The sequence below is a fragment of the Anser brachyrhynchus genome, assembly GCF_964034855.1.
Source record: "Anser brachyrhynchus genome assembly, chromosome: 6".
In the NCBI taxonomy this organism is placed as follows: domain Eukaryota; kingdom Metazoa; phylum Chordata; class Aves; order Anseriformes; family Anatidae; genus Anser; species Anser brachyrhynchus.
This window is the reverse complement of record NC_137700.1, coordinates 43,807,791-43,824,617: the sequence shown is the minus strand read 5'-3', so window position 1 is coordinate 43,824,617 and position 16,827 is coordinate 43,807,791. Positions and strand designations below refer to the sequence as shown.

Here is a 16,827-nt window from a genome sequence, read left to right as displayed (position 1 = left end):
GAAGTACTCATATAGCTAAAAGTGACTTTATAGAATTTGAGTTACGATATACCAATTCCATTTTCTTAGCTGTACTGTATAAATGAAACCCTGCTCATTTATTTAAATTGACAGAATGCGAGGAAAAGTACTGCTGAAGGACCGCCAGTAGATCGTTATATTCAAGAGAGAAAATGCTATTTTAATTTAGAAAAGCTCTAAAAAGAAAGAAGGAAAAAAAAAAAAGAAAAAGGGGGGGGGGGGAGAAAATTTGGTAAGCTGCAAGGACTCAAGTCCTATGAGGAGCGGCTGAGGGCACTGGGGTTGTTTAGCCTGGAGAAGAGGAGCCTCAGGGGAGACCTTGTTGCTCTCTACAGCTACCCAAAATGGAGGTGTGGGGAGCTGGGGGTCGGCCCCTTCTCACAGATAACTAGCGATAGGACTAGAGGAAATGGCCTCCAGTTGCACCAGGGGAGGCTCAGGTTGGAAACGAGGAGACATTTCTCCTCAGCAAGAGCAGTCAGAAAGGCGTTGGGACGGGTTGCCCAGGGAGGCGGTGGCGTCACCGTCCCTGGGGGTGTTCAAGGAGAGGTTGGACGTGGGGCCTGGGGACACGGTTCAGTGGTGACATTGGTGGTAGGGGGTGGTTGGGCCAGAGGATCTTGGAGGGCTTTTCCAACTTTAACAATTCTGTGATTCCATGATTCTATGATTCTATGACTATATGATTGAATATAATAACACTATCGTGTCTAAATAAACTCCCTGTCAGTTTGGTCAACATAAGATCTACATCACGCTGAGATGAAAGAAAAATAACCTTATTTTATTTTTCTAATTAAAAAAAATATTTAATTAAAAAAATGAATTTATTTGTAAAATAAGGATAAAAATAGTAATCAGAAATTTTGTTAAATGAGTATTGGTGAAACACTTCAGAAGTAATAAAAACCAGAGAGGTGCTGTCCTGGTTACTGCGCCGTGTGTTGACTAGGCCGGCCGTGGTGCGGCCGTATGAAAGGTGCGGTTTGCTTGCTACCAGACACTTCGCCATCCAGTTTGGCCAGAGTTTGGAGTGTGGTTGAATGTTCAGCTACTAAAAGAAATAAAATCATGCTGCATTTGACTGATTTTCTTTCTCCGAGGCTTAGAACAACAGCGATGTACCATTCAAGCAGCCAAAAGCTTCCCCTGTCACAGAAATGGCAAAGCCACCTTGGAGGAGCTTTTGGTGAGGAGGACGCGGGGTTCTCCCGGGCAGACACGCTGCAAAGGGAGGCAGAACGGTTCCTCCAGCTCACACAGCTGTCTGGATTATTTGTTAGCGCAAAAAATGCGGTGTTGTCTGTGGTTATACCCTCCCGTGTGCGCTGAAAAGCAGGGAAGAGGCAGAAAAGAAAGAAACACTTTCCCCCTTTCTCGGGGAAAGAAAAAGAAAAAAAAAAAGTATATATATATATATAATAATATAGATTATATAATATATTATATATATTATATAATATATATATATTATACTTTATATATATATTATATATATATAATCAGTCACAGGAGTGAGACCTGGAGCATGCAGTTAGGCTGCAGAGCGCCCCTCCTGCTGTACACCACAGCATGGCTGAAGTTATACAGCTGTACTGGGCAGGCTGCAAGAGACTGGCTTTAGGCTGCAAATAAACGGAGTAAGGCTTTTTACTCCTCCCTGGGAAGCCTCCTTTTTTTTTTTTATTTTTATTTTTTCTATCTACTGTCAGCTCTCAAGCTCCGTGCTTGCAGCCCGCGCAGCGGAGCAGCCCCAGCCACGCTTCCCCGCGGGTTTTGGGCTTTGATGCCCTGGCAGCCCCACGGCTCGGAGGCACAGGAATTGGGCTGCGCATACGCGAGGCCACGAAGGTCTCGGTAACATTTCCCGTTTGCCTTAGTGCCGTCAGCACCCGAGGACACCCGCAGTGAAACACAAAGCGGCCCACGAATGGCAGGATCCGTGGCGGGACTTATCAGGATCCCCTGGTACTGGAGGGCCAGCTGCGATTTTTGCCCAACTTTTTTTCAAAAACTTTCCCGTGGTAGCGCCGGGGGCCCGGCAAGGCCCGTGCCCGGCGGGGCAGCACGCCTCACGGGGGCGTCCGCCTCGGCCCCAGCACCGGCCCCGGCTCTGGCCCCGCTCCCGGCCGCCTCTGGCCCCAGGCCCGGCCCCGGCCCGGCTCCGCCCCGGCGGGCGGGCGGCAGCGCCCGGGGGCTGCGGTGGCCCCGCCGCCATGGAGGCGCTGCCGCTGCCCGCGCTGGGCCGCCGGGGGCCGCCGGGCGCTGCGGAGCCGGGGGAGCCGCCGCGAGTGAGTGGGGCCGGGCCGGGGCCGGGCAGGGGCCGGGCAGGGGCCGGGCAGGGGCCGGGGCCGGGGCCGGGGCGGGCGGGCAGCGGCCCTAGGCCGCCGCCGGGAAGCGGCCGCGCGGGGCCGGGGGGAGCCGGCGGCCCCTGGCGGCGGGGGTCCGGGGGTTGCGCTCGGCCCGGCCGAGTCCCCCCGGGGAGAGCCGCCGCCGGGCTCTGCCGCCGGGCCGCGGGGCTCCACGAGAAGCGCGCCCCGGGGCTGCTGGCGAGCGGCCTCCCGCGGGCAGCGCAGCGCTCGCACGGCCAGGGCCGGCCTCGCCCGTCGGGAAATAACCGCCTCTAGATAAGGGCGGCTTGTGTGCGGTGAGCTTACAGGCTCTGGCCGCGCCTGGCGGGGCTGCACGGAAAAGAACGCGCTTCTCCTGCTTTTGAGGTTAGGGAGACGAATGACAGCTTTCTTCGGGTGCAGGGATCGCAGCGTGCCCTCTAAGGCAAGCCCCACAGGATGGCAGAACAGAGCGGTTCAGCTGGAGGGGACCCACAAAGATCACCGAGGCCAACAGCCTGACCACTGCAGGGCTAACCAAAATTATCGAGGGCATTGCCTCTTGAACTCTGACAGGCACGGGGCACCAGCCACCTCACTAGGAAGCCTCTCCTCATGCTTTCCATACTTTCCAGGTCATGCTTTCCATCCCTTTTACCAGCCTCATTGCTCTCCTCTGGATGCTCTCAAGGACCTCAGCATCCTTCTTATATCACGGAGACCAGAACTGCACCCGGTATTCAAGGTGGGGCTGTGCCAACACTGAGTATTGGTGGGAATCGCCTCTTTTGACCGCCTGGCCACGCTGTGTTTGATACAGCCCAAAATGTGGTTTGCCCTCTTGGCTGCCAGGGCATGCTGCTGGCTCACGTGGAGCCCGCTGTCACCAGCACCCCCAGGTCCCTTCCTGCTGAGCTGGCAGGATTAACGAGGTGAGATGAGGCGAAATCCCCTCAAACCTCCGCAACAGAGAGCAGCCTGCAACTGCAGCCGCACCTCGTAGGTAGCAGAACGCCTGCGCCAAGCTCTGCAAGGCGGCTTTAATGAGAGAACTTTTCTCCTGCCAGTTCAGTGCGTTCCTGCGCAGAGCAGCGCGGAGGAGACGTGATGGAGTTGTGCTTTTTAGAGGCCTTTACTGGTCTGCTCTCTGAGGACAGGACCTGAGGGAACAGTGTGGAGCTGGGACAGGGGAGGCTCAGGCTGGGGGTTAGGGAAAGGTTCTGCACCCAGAGGTGGTCGGGCACTGGGACAGGACCCCAGGGACATGGGCACGGCACTGAGCTGCCGGAGTTCAAGGAGCGTTTGGACAACGCTCTCACACATGGTCTGATTTCTGGGTGGTCCTGTGTGGAGCCAGGAGTTGGACTCGGTGATCCCTGTGGGTCCCAGATCGGGATGCTCTGTGACTCAAGGAAGAAGACAAGGTTTTCTAGGCTAGGGCTGTGCACGCGGTGTGTTCTGGTTTGCACTGGACAACAAACAGGGACCTGCACGGACCTCGCATTCCTTCTGCTTTCCCAGACGGAGCCGCCTGCGTCTCTTTCACTGGGACGCTGGGTCTGTGTGATGGGGAGGGAGCATCCACCCGCTGCCACCGTTGCCCTTCCCATAAAGGTACCCAGGGGAGCTAAACGCACATGAAGCCAAGCTGGGCGGAGACCCGTTTTCATACCTGGAGGACAGCTGTTTAGGAAACACAACGCAGAAGCTAGTCAGGCTTCCAAAAGTTTGGCAAACAAACCAGTCATTGCTTGTGACGACTTTCTTAAAACATCCTTAGTTGCGTTTGGGACAGGTGTTTGTACACAGCTGGGTTTTGCGCCGGTTTGGTGTCTGTTTCTGAAAAGCAGCATCTCAGTGAGGCCTTTATCCTTCCAGCAGCAGTGAAAACACGGGTGCGCTTGCAGGCCTGGCCAGCTGGAGGAGGGTTAGAGCATCTCCTCTGTGGGCAGAGCTCTTTTCTGCCTGTTCGGGGACACGATGTGAAGTGCTGCTGCTTGTCCTAAACGCTGTTTCCAAGCTGGAGATGTAGCCCACACTCCCTAACAAAATCAGTCGTTTTGACGAAATCCTTGCTTGCCTTTTGCCTAGCTCGCTCGTTGATCCTTGTTAATCACAGGCTCTTTGAGTCCCGCTCTAAGCATGGTCTGTTCGCAGGCAGGACTGATGTATCGATGGTTTCTTTCCTACGAGAGAATTCCGGAGGGTGAAGCCTTCCCTGAAGCCAGCCTCTGCTAGAAACTTCCCCAAATTGTCTTGGCATCGGTGCGATAAGATTGTCAGGCAGCTCCTCTGTATGCTGGATTCCTGTCGCTGATGCTAAATATCTTAAACCCCCCAAAAACAATACTTTGAATTTATTTTTAATAAGCCAAATTTCTTCTGATACGTGGCAGTACATCATTTTTTCCTCCTCGCCTTCATCTCCCACATCTTGCCAGCTCTGCTGCTGTACCACCGCGCCGTCGCTTTTAATAAAGGACGAGCTGTGCAGCAACAAAGGGAAGAGAATGTTTTCCCAGCGGAAGGCGGTCTGCCTTTAGAGGACCTTGTCAGACTTTTTGTTATTATATTATTCACTTTCTTAGTACAATACATATTTCACTTTCTGATTTACATCCCGTCCAAATATCCTCTATTCCTTGGTAGTGTTCTCGTTTCAACTGTTTTCCGCCGAGGTTCCCGTTGTATTGATCCATTTTATTTTTACATAACGTATTCAAATTTTTAAATTTAGTTTCCATGCTTCAGTAGTCTGTTAGTTCTGCGGCAGCGCAGCTCTTGCCTGTGAAATCACGTGCTTGTGAAAGAGATCGAATATTGTTATTCCTTAAACAAAGTTTGTTCAGAAAGGCATTAGGAAAGCATCTCAAACGCCTGCGCGTCTCCGAGGAATTCAGGCAGAGTCGGGCCCCGAGGTGTTTCTGTGTCGGTTCCGAAGCTGCTCGCTAGGCCATTAAGTTGCTGCCACGATTTTGGGAGCCCCCGGGGGCCGGGCCATGCCCCCGTTGCTGGGCCGAGGGCGCCCTTCTCGAGGTTTCCGATCGGGGCCGCCCGCACCCGGCACCTCAACGCTCTCAGCTCGCAACGTGCCTCTGACAGTAGGGAAGCGAGGGAAGCGGCGTTGCTGCGGGCCCCTGGCCTTGCCCTGGGGTTCTGAGAACCATGCAAAAGGCAGCCCTGGCTCGGACAGCCCGCTCCGGGCGGAGTGCTTGCGACGTGCAGGAAATCCAAAAACCAGAGGGAATGAATGGTCCAGGTGAGAAGCAGGACGTTCGCTGTCTGTGTGGCGGGGGGAAGCTGCAAAAGGGGGCAGCTTGCGGAAGGAGACGCAGAGAGCTCATTACAAACTATCTCTTCGTAGCTGTCTGACTTGGCTTCAGGGTTTTCCTTCCGTTTCCTCCATTTAATTAGCCGTTTCACAGAACTTCCCATGATCTGCTCCTTTGATAAGCCCCATCCTAAATTATACATGACTGAAGGGTGACGTAGCCTCTCTTCCCAGTGGCAATTTATCCCCAGTTTCCGAAGTTGAGTCGCAGAGATGTTTGGTGAGATCTGTCTGTTTCCCTGCTCGTCCTGCGTGACACGGTTAAACACAAAGTTTTTGTGTTGGCCTAGCCCCCGACAGGCTGCGTTTTCCTGACTTACGGTACTTAGCGGGCCTCCAAATGAACACGAGGTGCCTATCAGCCAGAAACAATGAAATCCTGCGGCCTGGTACTCAGTGTCCTATGCCTTGCAAAGATATGTAAATATTGCTTTTGATTCTTTCAGAAGCGGGTGTGCAAGCTGTTAGAAACCTTCCCAAACGAGGCCGATGCTCGCCTCATTGACTGTGCTATGGAGCTGGATTCCAAACAGAAACTCTCCTCTGGCTGCGGTCCGTGGGATACAAAGACAAAGCCAAATTCCATGGTATGTTTACACCGTCGACCATATCTATTCCTAGAGCACGTTTAAAATAAGTTTTATAATAAAATTGCAAATAATTGCCTTTTTATGGTTTTGTACGTGTTTTTGTTAATTAGATTTTTGAAAACCAAGGAAGCAGAGGTACTGCCCAGCCTTGCCCGAGATGTATTGCTGGAGAATCTGTAAGTGTATTAACCTTCTTTCTGTGGCATGAAAGATAGACTTGTTCTTAAGCATTAGATCCATAAAACATAAAGTTAATAAAAACCACAATTACATTTCTCAGGAATAAAGCATGTAAATAAAAGAAGGCAGATTGATTTAGCATTTCTCAGGTATGCCAGCAGAGTACAAACTAATATGTTTGCAGCAGCAGTTGGAAAATATGGAGGCAGCAAACACATTTGTCAAATTCTCTCTAAAAAGCAGAGTTTAGGAAGTAACAGAAGCAAACAGTAACGAACAACTTCCTCTCCCCCATTTTTATATCTTCCTTGATATACTGAATCATAATAAAACACTCAGGAATCCCGTTCTATGTCATATTTTTTCCTCTAATTGGACATTTCCTTTCCAAACAGTAGACCTCGCCTGAAAGCACTGCCCTGTAGGTGTACTAGACCTAGTTTTAAACATGCTAGCTAACGAAGCAGTAACCATCAGAGCTTGCTGCAGACAGCTTGACTTTTCTGAAAAACAATGCAAGTGTTCGGACAGCCGAATAGTGCTGACTTCGGAGCTGTCTTGATATCCAAAGTAAGCTGGCCGAAACCAGCTTTGGTGTTTGTGTAGGCAGGAGTCACGGCTGTGATTTGGCACAAAGAGCAATAGGAGCACAAGGATCTCCCACTAAGATGACGGTGATCTTAACCACTTTCTTTTTTACCATGTGTAAACGACCAAACCCACAAGAGAGAACGGCTGGGAGCAGTGAGCAGTGAAGGAGGTTATAGCATTCCCACAGGTTCATTTGTCATGTAAATTTTCTAACCAAAGTTTCGGAAGTCTCTTAAGTGTGTGGGAGCTACTCAAAAGTTGAGTAGCTTTTGAACATGCAGGATTCCTTAGAGAGCCAAAAATAAGAAGTTTGGGAGAGTGCCATGCGTTTCTTCCAAAAGGCTGAATGTTCGTAGCAGAATCTTCAGTCTGATGGAGCTGGTGGCAGAGTTTCCATTGAATGCTGCGAGACTGAGGTTTCTGTCATAAATCAGAAGTTGTTACTGAACAGGCATTTACTGTGTTATCTTACTTCTGCTTGTCTTTTAAAATAAAATGAAAACCAGATTTAGGGCTGACTTCAGGAGTAATTATTATGAGCAGAAATCAGTATGACCAAATATGTGAACTACCGTTTGAGCTTTTCAGGTACATCACCTTCTTTGGGGGCATGGAGACCGTAAAGAAGATGTTGGGATTAAAACCCAAACTGGCACGTTAGAAGTCAGTTTTGTTACCTTACAGAACTACAATGCCAATATCAGAGTTCGTAAAATTCTTCTCTACTGTTAAACACTGAATTTTGGAAATTAACACCACTTTCATGTAACACGAATATAAATATCATAATTCCAAGTAAGACCATTCCTGGTTTAAGTAGTAACATGTCAGAGTAGCTTGATGTTTTTTTCCTCTGGTGTAGTAATGAACTTGAAATCAAAAATACACCCTGAGTTACCTGGGTTTGTATAATTCACCTCTTCAACAAACGCTCATTTTCTGAAGTTTGGGTATAATGGATGACCTGTTCACTTTTAAATGCTTTTCAGCTTCAGCTGTAAGAACCAAGGAAAACAATTTGCCAACTACTGAGTGAGAACTGGAATCTCAAAAGTAAAGAATTTCCCTACTAACTGTCCTGTGCTGGCAAAATAGCAGCTCAAGTTGGCGTTATTCAAATCTGGAGCCCTTGTGTAGCTGCTTGCTAGACTTCTTGCTAAATTAGCCTCGTGTCATTGAGTTGAAACAGAAACTGCTTTGCTTAAAGCAGGGTAATTTAAAATGTGACTGAATTTTATGAAATTCTGATTTCCGTGATTTTCCCTGTAGTGGGGAAAAAGTTTATCCCTATCTGTTGCATAATGTCAAATACAAAATAGAGTTTAAGTAGTAAGATGCAGTGTTTGGTAATGGAATAAGCAAGCTAGCATATATATTCACTTCTCTATTATTTGAGTCATGGGCCTGGAACAATCTGCGGATGAAAGAAAAACCTGACTGCTTTTGCATTGATGGCTTGCTTTTGCAGAGAGGGGGGATTCTCTTTGGCTCCCGGTTCCAGTCAGCAGAGTTTGTTGGTTTACACTGACTGCCACACAAAGGCGGGCCTAGAGCAGCTGGAACTGTGTTAGCGGGTAGCTAAATTCGTGTTGTGCTGAGCTCCTGACACCATCCTGATGGAAGGGGCTCACGTGAGTGTCCTGGCATTCACAGCATCGCTCGGCCCTAAGCCCTCTAACTCCTGATGGTGAACTGACCGTATGGATTTGTTAGCTCTGTTCTCTTCAGGTGATCCCTTACTTGTGGCCAGTACCACAACGGGTAATGCAGTTATATTTTGATAAATTTCGTAGGAGTTATCTTAGTAAATTATCTTTATTCTTAAAATAATAAAAAGCTTATATTACGAGTACAACGTGTAGTAATCTGATTTGAGCTCAGATAACTTTCTTCAGAGTTAAAATTCAGCTCAGGAAAATCAGATTGTCACAGAGGTTGAGATGCATCGTGGAAGTCCCTCACAACAGCTGAAACAAACATAAGCGAGGAGCCCACAGGTAGCAAGATAAATCGTGTTGTAATTTTTTTCATAATAATAATGTTAAAATCCTCTAAGAAATTGTATTCTGCTGGGGGTAGGGAAATTCAAAAACATTAAAACATCCAAACTGGAGTATGGCAAACACGAAGCATACAGGGTTGAGACCATTTTACATGGCTGTTGGTAGTCTTATCAGCATTGTATTTTGTGTCAAAAAATCCTAATATTTATAAAGCGAATTGGTCATCGTTGGAGGAACTTCACTAACACCAGCTTTACTGAACTCATTCAATGCTGTGTTTTACCCTATGTGCCATGAAGTTTAACACAATTTGAGTAAAGAGTACTTCTTTGCTAGCTGCAAATATTTAACCTTTCTTTGGACTGATGTCACTATTTGGGTGAAGTGTTATGCAGGAAAGAAGGAAGGCAGGCAGGGTTTTAGGGGTGAGAAGAACATCATCATTCCCAAGAGTTTTCTGTGCTACACGATAACTAGAGATGAAGCTCTTTGCTGTGAAAGTATTACCATGAGTACATTATTTAAGCAAACACAATGTGATATAAACCAATGTGAATTTAAGTTTAAAATAGAAATTGCCACCACAAAACTAAATTTCAGTTCTATTTTCAAAAGCTTTAAACATTTGATTGTTAAATAGAATAAGGTATCTGGTGTTCCTTATGCAAGTATGATGTTAAAATTGTCTATACTCTTGTATACTCTTGATTTTGTTAGTTGTCCCTAGTTCTTCAGGAAAAAAGGGAACATTGTGGTGCTGTTAGTGGAACTGTCACTTTCTTTTAAAATTAAGTTTGAAAATGCATCCTAAGACTTCACTTTTTGATAATATTTAGTGACGTGAAATTTTGTCATTTCAGGGACACTTCAATCATATCCTGGGCTTCTAGAGATTGAGAGACTGCAGCTCAGCAACACTGCTTTACTTTTTAAATGCTAAAGGCGCCCCTGTGAGCACTGTACAGCTGGATATCTGTACCTTCCCTCCCGGCGTGGATTTGGCCGTGGTATTCAGCATGCAGCAGTGTGCTGTACGCGTTACTCTTCCCGTGTACAATTGCAGATGTCATTGTTTCTACACTTGAAAAAATGCTTCTGCTTTTAAGATAGCTCAGTAGGTACCAAAAATATATATTTGATTTAACTTTTTAGGATAGGTAAGCTCATTTAGTCTTTGGCCCAGTCTGCACCTGGGACTGGATCAAAGATCATGCTGATACAAGGTATTTTACTGTCTGTCTTGGGCACTTTCTCTGATACTCTTGGGAGGTGGTCCTTGTGTGTACGGTGGTACAGGGACTGAGTTTTTAGCTCAGCTCTGTGTAAGCAGGCAGAAATGGGAGGACCAGTTTTAGACAGAGAGCTAATCAGCTTTGCAGCTATGCAAAGGCCAGTAAAAGTCCTGTTGAAACTTAATGTTACGTCAAAATCCAAAGTATGCATCCAGATCAGGAACCTTTCGGACACACTAAACATCTACCTTGTAACGAGTGTAGTTTGTGAATGGGACAGGTACGTATCTAAAAGAAAAATCAGTATTATTTGAACAACACTATAATGCAAAGATGGATGGTATTTTAGATCTAGGCAGCTCTCTCAAAGTTGCTGAAGCTACCATTTGACACTCGGACTCCTCCTTTGCAGTTATGGTAATATTAGAACAAAGCTGTTTGAGAAGTTTGAGCTTGTTATCCAACATGATTTTATTGGCTGGCCACAAATAATTTCCTCTACATTTTGGCAGTATGTAGGGCTATGTAATTTTTTAACACATTCAGATTTTTAGTCTCTTAAGTTGTCCTGAGCCTCCTTTCAGTCTCTGAGTTGTCCTGCCTGGATGTGACACTTCAGTGGCTGCTTCAGGTCCTAAATCTCAGAACCGAGCAGCAGCACGTTAACCCTCTGCATTGGAGGGAAATGGCTGTGACCTGCCAAAGCTCGTGCAGAAAGCAATCTCCGCTGTCTGGAGAACTGCTGAGCCATAGCTGTGCCCTGCTGCCACTGAGCCTTTGGGCAGAGTTCAGCCCAAAACAGGTCTCGTAGGGAGAAGAGCGTTTGGCCCCTCCTGGTTTGAGAGCAGACGTTAGGCAGTGCAAATTAAAATGGCAGCTCCAAAGTTGCGAAGATCTAGTGACAGGCTTTTAAACGTTACTTTCCCAGCGGGGTTTATCATACTGTGAAATGCTTAGACGAAGCTTTTCACAGTCTTAGAATGCTTCCCATATTGTGCGTGGAGTTGTAGTTGAGTTGACTCTTATTAAGAAGATTTTCTTCCTAAATATTGAATTCAATTAAGTTAAAAATGAGGGAATAAGTCTGTTAAGCAGAGCTGCAGTAAATTGGTATCCAAAGCGTTCTGTTAGGAAATAATAAATTTCCTCCAAGCCAATATAAATTTTAGATCCATTGAAAATAAATCTTTGCAAAGTGCAAATTTTTTCAAAAGCCTCAAAACCTTCTTCAGCCACAGAAGCAGAACAATCTGTTCAAAGATCACATCACTAAGAAACACAGTGGTTTTAAAAATTGTATTGGCCCTGTTTGTTGAAGGTAAGAAACTCATCCTGAACTCTCCAGCTCCCAATACAGGTCGAGCCAAGCAATAGTATCTATCAAAGCTGGAAAGGAACGTATTCTCTCTTGAAACGATAGAAGTGCATGAGCAAATTCCCATATACTGTTATCAGAGTTTATCAACTAATGCAAAATAGGAATACGAAATGTTTTGTAAAGACAGAGTTTGCTCTGAAATTACATGTTATTAATACTAAGATAACTAGATCATATTTTGAGGGCAGTTCATTTTTACACAATTTTCCAGTTTTTATTTTTAAAATCCTGGTAATAATAGCAGCCAAGAAAAAAGTTGCCTAAGTATCAGTTTCTGTGCTGTAGAAGTTGAAATAGCTACCTAAATGTAAAAGGCTACAAGATATCTACAAGTTTAATCTCTGCAAAATGACTGAAAACCTATTATGCTTCATTGACTAAATGTTTGGCAAGCAACAATTAGCAGAACAGTGCATAGTCAAATTTAGGGTATCTGAAGACAAGAGTATCAAAAGTACACTTGGGCTCTTTGATAGAAAAATTTTCTGCTGGAATATAGAAGAGCAAATAATTATGCCAGCATGTTTAAAACACAGGGAATATTTCTGTGTATCATCAAACCAAAAGAGTGTTCTCTGTTTAAATAATTCAAATTTCATCATGTTAAGAATTCACGGATACTAGTGCCTCTGTTTCTTCTGTTGCTTTAAACTTAACTGTATTTTAATCTGCTATAGAATATGGTAAGATGAGAACCAAGTGGTTTTCCTTATGATCCTTGTAGTTTTTGTCATGTTCTTTTTAATTCTTCACCTTTCAGAGTGGCGGTAACTTGTTTTTTGTAAAGTCTCACCGTACATAAATCAGGGAATTGGTCATAGTTCCTGGCTGCATTACAGAGGCCTGATGAAGTCATACTACTGTTCGATTTTAATGTAATTTTTTCATATCAGCCTTCTCATTGTTGCTGTGCACTGCACAGGTATTTTATTACACTGTCCACGGTGACTCTCAGGTCTGTCCTTGGAGATTACTGCATCTATACAGCTCTAGAAAATAGGAGAACTTTATACTATTTTTTTACTCTGTAACCTGCAGCGTGACCATGGCCTGTTGTACTTCCTTTACACTGTTAGAAACGTGAGGCTGCAGTTCACATCAAATCTAATTGATCAGTGGTTATGTTATTCATGAGTACATTTTGAATCTCTAAATGCTATGCTATAGAAAGTAAACTTGAGTAAAATGTAGGGTCACAAGTAAGGGTTTTTGTTTGTTATTTAACTATAGCCTTTTACATTCTCCAGGAGCGCAATAATATGTCAGAGCAATTCTCTAGTAATATTTAAATAAAATAAAAAACTTTGTTGCCCTACCAATTTCATCTGTTTGGAGAATGAACTCTACAAATGGAGTTAGATGTAGACCACCTAGTGGAAGCTCCCTTCCTTTTCAGTCTATCCCAATTATCATTGTCATGTAGTTATAGTGAGTGTTGTAAATAAAATGCATCAGTATTGAAAAGGAATGAAAAAACACTTGGTCATTACCATCTTTGCTGCATTATAACACAGTTTGTGATGAAAGAATGAGTACGCAAAGTACTTTTTGATACAGAAATGTAATGCCTTCCTTCCTTAGCAAAGATTTACAAGAAAGCCTATCTGTATCTTTGTGTTCCTTCAGATTTGACAAGTGTTTTAATCCTTGCTTCCTTACCATTTCAATTTCCAGGATAATTTTCCTTAGTTATTTAACTGCAACAGCACCAGACTGGGTCAGCTGGGAACACCCAGCTCAATCTCCTGTATGCTCCAGTGACTAGCAGCAGACAGCCACATGGGAAGAGTCTAAGAAACAGGGCATGTATTGAATAGAAACACTTTTTACAAATAGAAAAACAGTGTTTTATGCCATGTTCTGTTGTGGGCATTCTTTTTTGCCTCATAGCTAAGTCTTGAACATCAGGTATCACAAAAATTAGGAAAATGCTGATAGTTTCCAGTGATATTTTTGTCTTCACGCTTGTTTATCAATACAAAAATGTGCCAGGCATCAGGCGAATGTGCTATTTGACTTTTCCTTTCTTATTAAACATTGGTGTCCTCACTATTTAAGAAGTAATTCCTGTTTGACTTGAGTTTAAATTCTTTTTTGTAGTCATACTTAATTTGTACAGTATAAGGCTACTCTACCTAGTATTTGTTAAAAAAATAGCAGCTCCCGCTTTTCTGTTTTTCTTGAGTTTGCAGAGAATTTAAAAAATAAAAATAAGCCTCTGGGAATTGCAGTTCAAGGTAGGACGCAGAGGGGTAATTGCACTCTCTCTTTTTTTCAGTGTTCTGCATTCTTCCTTTTTGCATGAGGCTGTAAGTGCTAAAAAAACCCTTGAGATTTTTACTTACTTTTCTGGGAATGCTACTGTCAATAAAGTATTCTGGATAGATGTAAATTTTAGTTATATTGTGTGTAAAGTATCCAGAAATGAAATAATAGATGTTGCTCACTTTGTGACGCTGATTTTCCTCTGCAAGCTCTTCACTGGGGGCAGAGCAGCACCTGCTGAATATCCTTGGGCCTGCTTCCTTTGGTCCTTGTAAAACGGCTGCTAGGCTTATTCCTGCTGCACTGTTAGCTGGTATTGCCAGCTGACTAGGAACACGGCAAGCTGTTCAGAAACCTCGTGGACATCCGTGATTGTTTTCACACCTGGGATGCATACTCCTCTGCATAAACCTTAAAGAGACTCTTTAGGCCAGGATGTGATTCCTTCCTCCGTGCCTAAGGTGGTAAGGAATGCATTTATAAATCAGCCATGATGAAAACGAGCTGCGATTGAAATAGTTCGATCTATTGAAGACTTGTAACAGTGTGCGTGTGGGGAGTGGTTTTTGTTGTTCTTTTTTTTTTTTTAATAGATGTACTGTATTGGTAATTCGTTTCAAGATTTGTTGTCAGTCAGAATCATGAAGTTACTGTAAGAGGTGCAGCTGAATGCCATACAGTTTGGGACAGATAAATATTTCTTTAAGGCAGATTTGTGTAAAATCAGCAGTAGAACCTCAAAACTATTTTTGTAAGACTTTCTTCACCTTGTATAACTGAAAATTTTGGTTGATTGATAAATATTATATACTCTTTATATTTCTTAATGCTGTGGTTTGTACACAAGATAACCCAAGTGCTACTTTATTTACATGTATATAGTAAAATAAACATATGGTCTTTTTAATTCAGACTAAAATTTGATTATATAATATTTTTATCTTTGTATTTTGTAAATTGTTACTCAAAAAAGCAGCAGCATTAAACACCACTTTGGCTACAGTATGAAACTGACTGATTTTGTTATTCCATTAATAATTGAATTGTGTTCTGCAGGCACTCAGATATAAAGGTAAATAAAACCTGTTTGTGGTTTATTTTATATGGAGTTTCGTTTGAGCAGTATAGCCCGCATGGTTTTTCCCCCTCATGGGCCAGATATATGAATGATATGCAGAATCAATACTTTGCAACAAGTAATTCCTCTACAGGCTTGGTTTAATAGGGAGTTAAACATTAATACTTTTCAACTGATCTTCTCCATCTGCATTTCCAGATTTTGTTTTTCCTCAACTAATTGGAACACCTTAGGATCAGACCTAAGTTCCTGTGGATTCGAGTCAAAACGTAGGTGCCTCGGTACCTTCCTGAGTCTAAGCTCTGATCTCCTTAGACTACCACTGCTTTGGGTAGATTATCATTTTGCTTCGCAGTAGTGTGGTTTTGAAGCAAATCCCACCCCCCCCCACTGCCACTTGCTACGCATTGCTTCAGTTGGTAGCGCACTTTTAGCTCCTGAAGTGGCTTCCTTCACAACCGCCTGCCCTGGGACCTCCGCCCCGGTGCACATTGCCCACACGGGGTCGGAGCCCTTGGCTGCTCCTTGGGGCCGCTGTGCTCAGGGCAGCAGGCTACGGGTAGTCCAAAGCCAAACCTCCAAACAACGTCCTGCGTACGTGTCGGGCCATAACACAAGCTGCTACAATAAACCTACCATGTCAAATTGGCCACTAGCGTGGACATAACCTCGGTTGTTCGTCTGTTCACCCCTCAAAAGAGAGCCCATTGCATTGTGTTGTATGGCTTAGTGCGCAAGGCTTAGTGAGAAACCAAAGTACGGGGTATTTATCTCCATGAAGCCCTGCTGGACAGCCAGTCCCAGAGCACAGCCAGTAAACCACAGGTAGGACACATACTGCCCTTTAAAGCCCTTACTTTAACTTGCCCTTTCTGCAAAAATCTTCAAAAAAAATAAAACCTGCTTGATAAATAAGTACACATCACCTTGCTTGCTTGCATTTGTTACAGTTCTGGAGAAAACATTTTAACCGTCTGCCCTGGAGAAGCGTAACCTTGTCCACACCGTACGGTCCCGTGGTCCTGGGAAAGCAGCAGCTGTACCTGGGAATAGCGACACTGTGAACAAGGGGAAGGGAGGGTGAAGAGAATTTTGTGCTTGCTTTTTGCCTTCTTTTCTCACCTACACCTGCGTGTATTGAGGGAGAAGTTCCTCTGTTTATAGATGGACGTGATTTTGGCAGGATAGCATTGCACATCGGTTTGTATAAAGCACAAAGAGGAGAGCATTAAGCCTTGTAAGAAGGTGCAAGAGTGAATGTGAGTTGGTAGGATGAATGGATGGAAATCATAAATACGTTATCCATACTATGTAATATTTTTGTACTGGATTTAGTTGGTTTAGGCCATGATACTAGCCTAATTCACTTACTGTTCACTTCGCCAGCAGGCTGGGGGCAGCAGGACTGGCCGGCTGCTCTGCCCTCCGCAGTCACTCCCAGCCTGTTCACAAGTAAGCAAGAAAAACACAGGCCATCTTGCCTTTTTTTTTTTCCCCCCATAAAAATATCAATAATCATCCCAGGCAGATCAAATAGGCATTCATTTATCTGAACCTCACCAGCTGCCAACAACAGGCCCTCACCAGCCCTAAAAACCACGTTTGCCATTCCTTGACTATGCACATGTTAAGGTCTGCAAACTGATCAGGTTTTGAAAATGCTGTTCTCTGTTCTTTGCTATAATAAACCAACCCGTGTTTCTGAATCGGAGTTTTCAAATAATAGCTTTTAGAAACCTAAACAACAACTTCCTTGATGTCGGACTGCCCCATGGGACGCGGTCCCTGCCAATATTAATGCGCACACGTTCAATACATGATGGCTCTT

General features: G+C 44.7%; 1 protein-coding gene across 1 annotated transcript; it reads left to right on the top strand.

Moving 5' to 3' along the window:
- The first annotated feature begins 2,159 nt into the window (after positions 1-2,159).
- Positions 2,160-14,931, top strand: LOC308196937 (uncharacterized protein C10orf143). Its single transcript, XM_080596701.1, has 4 exons — positions 2,160-2,312; positions 6,129-6,269; positions 6,383-6,448; positions 9,907-14,931. The coding sequence occupies exons 1-4, from the start codon at positions 2,238-2,240 to the stop codon at positions 9,934-9,936; spliced, it is 312 nt and encodes a 103-aa protein (XP_080452827.1). The 5' UTR covers positions 2,160-2,237; the 3' UTR covers positions 9,937-14,931.
- The last annotated feature ends 1,896 nt before the right edge of the window (positions 14,932-16,827 follow it).

Coding starts and splice junctions, on each gene's coding strand:
- LOC308196937 (XM_080596701.1), top strand. CDS start 2,238: ATGGAGGCGCTGCCGCTGCCCGCGCTGGGCCGCCGGGGGCCGCCGGGC. Junction 2,313..6,128: donor AGCCGGGGGAGCCGCCGCGA/GTGAGTGGGGCC, acceptor TGATTCTTTCAG/AAGCGGGTGTGCAAGCTGTT. Junction 6,270..6,382: donor AGACAAAGCCAAATTCCATG/GTATGTTTACAC, acceptor TTTGTTAATTAG/ATTTTTGAAAACCAAGGAAG.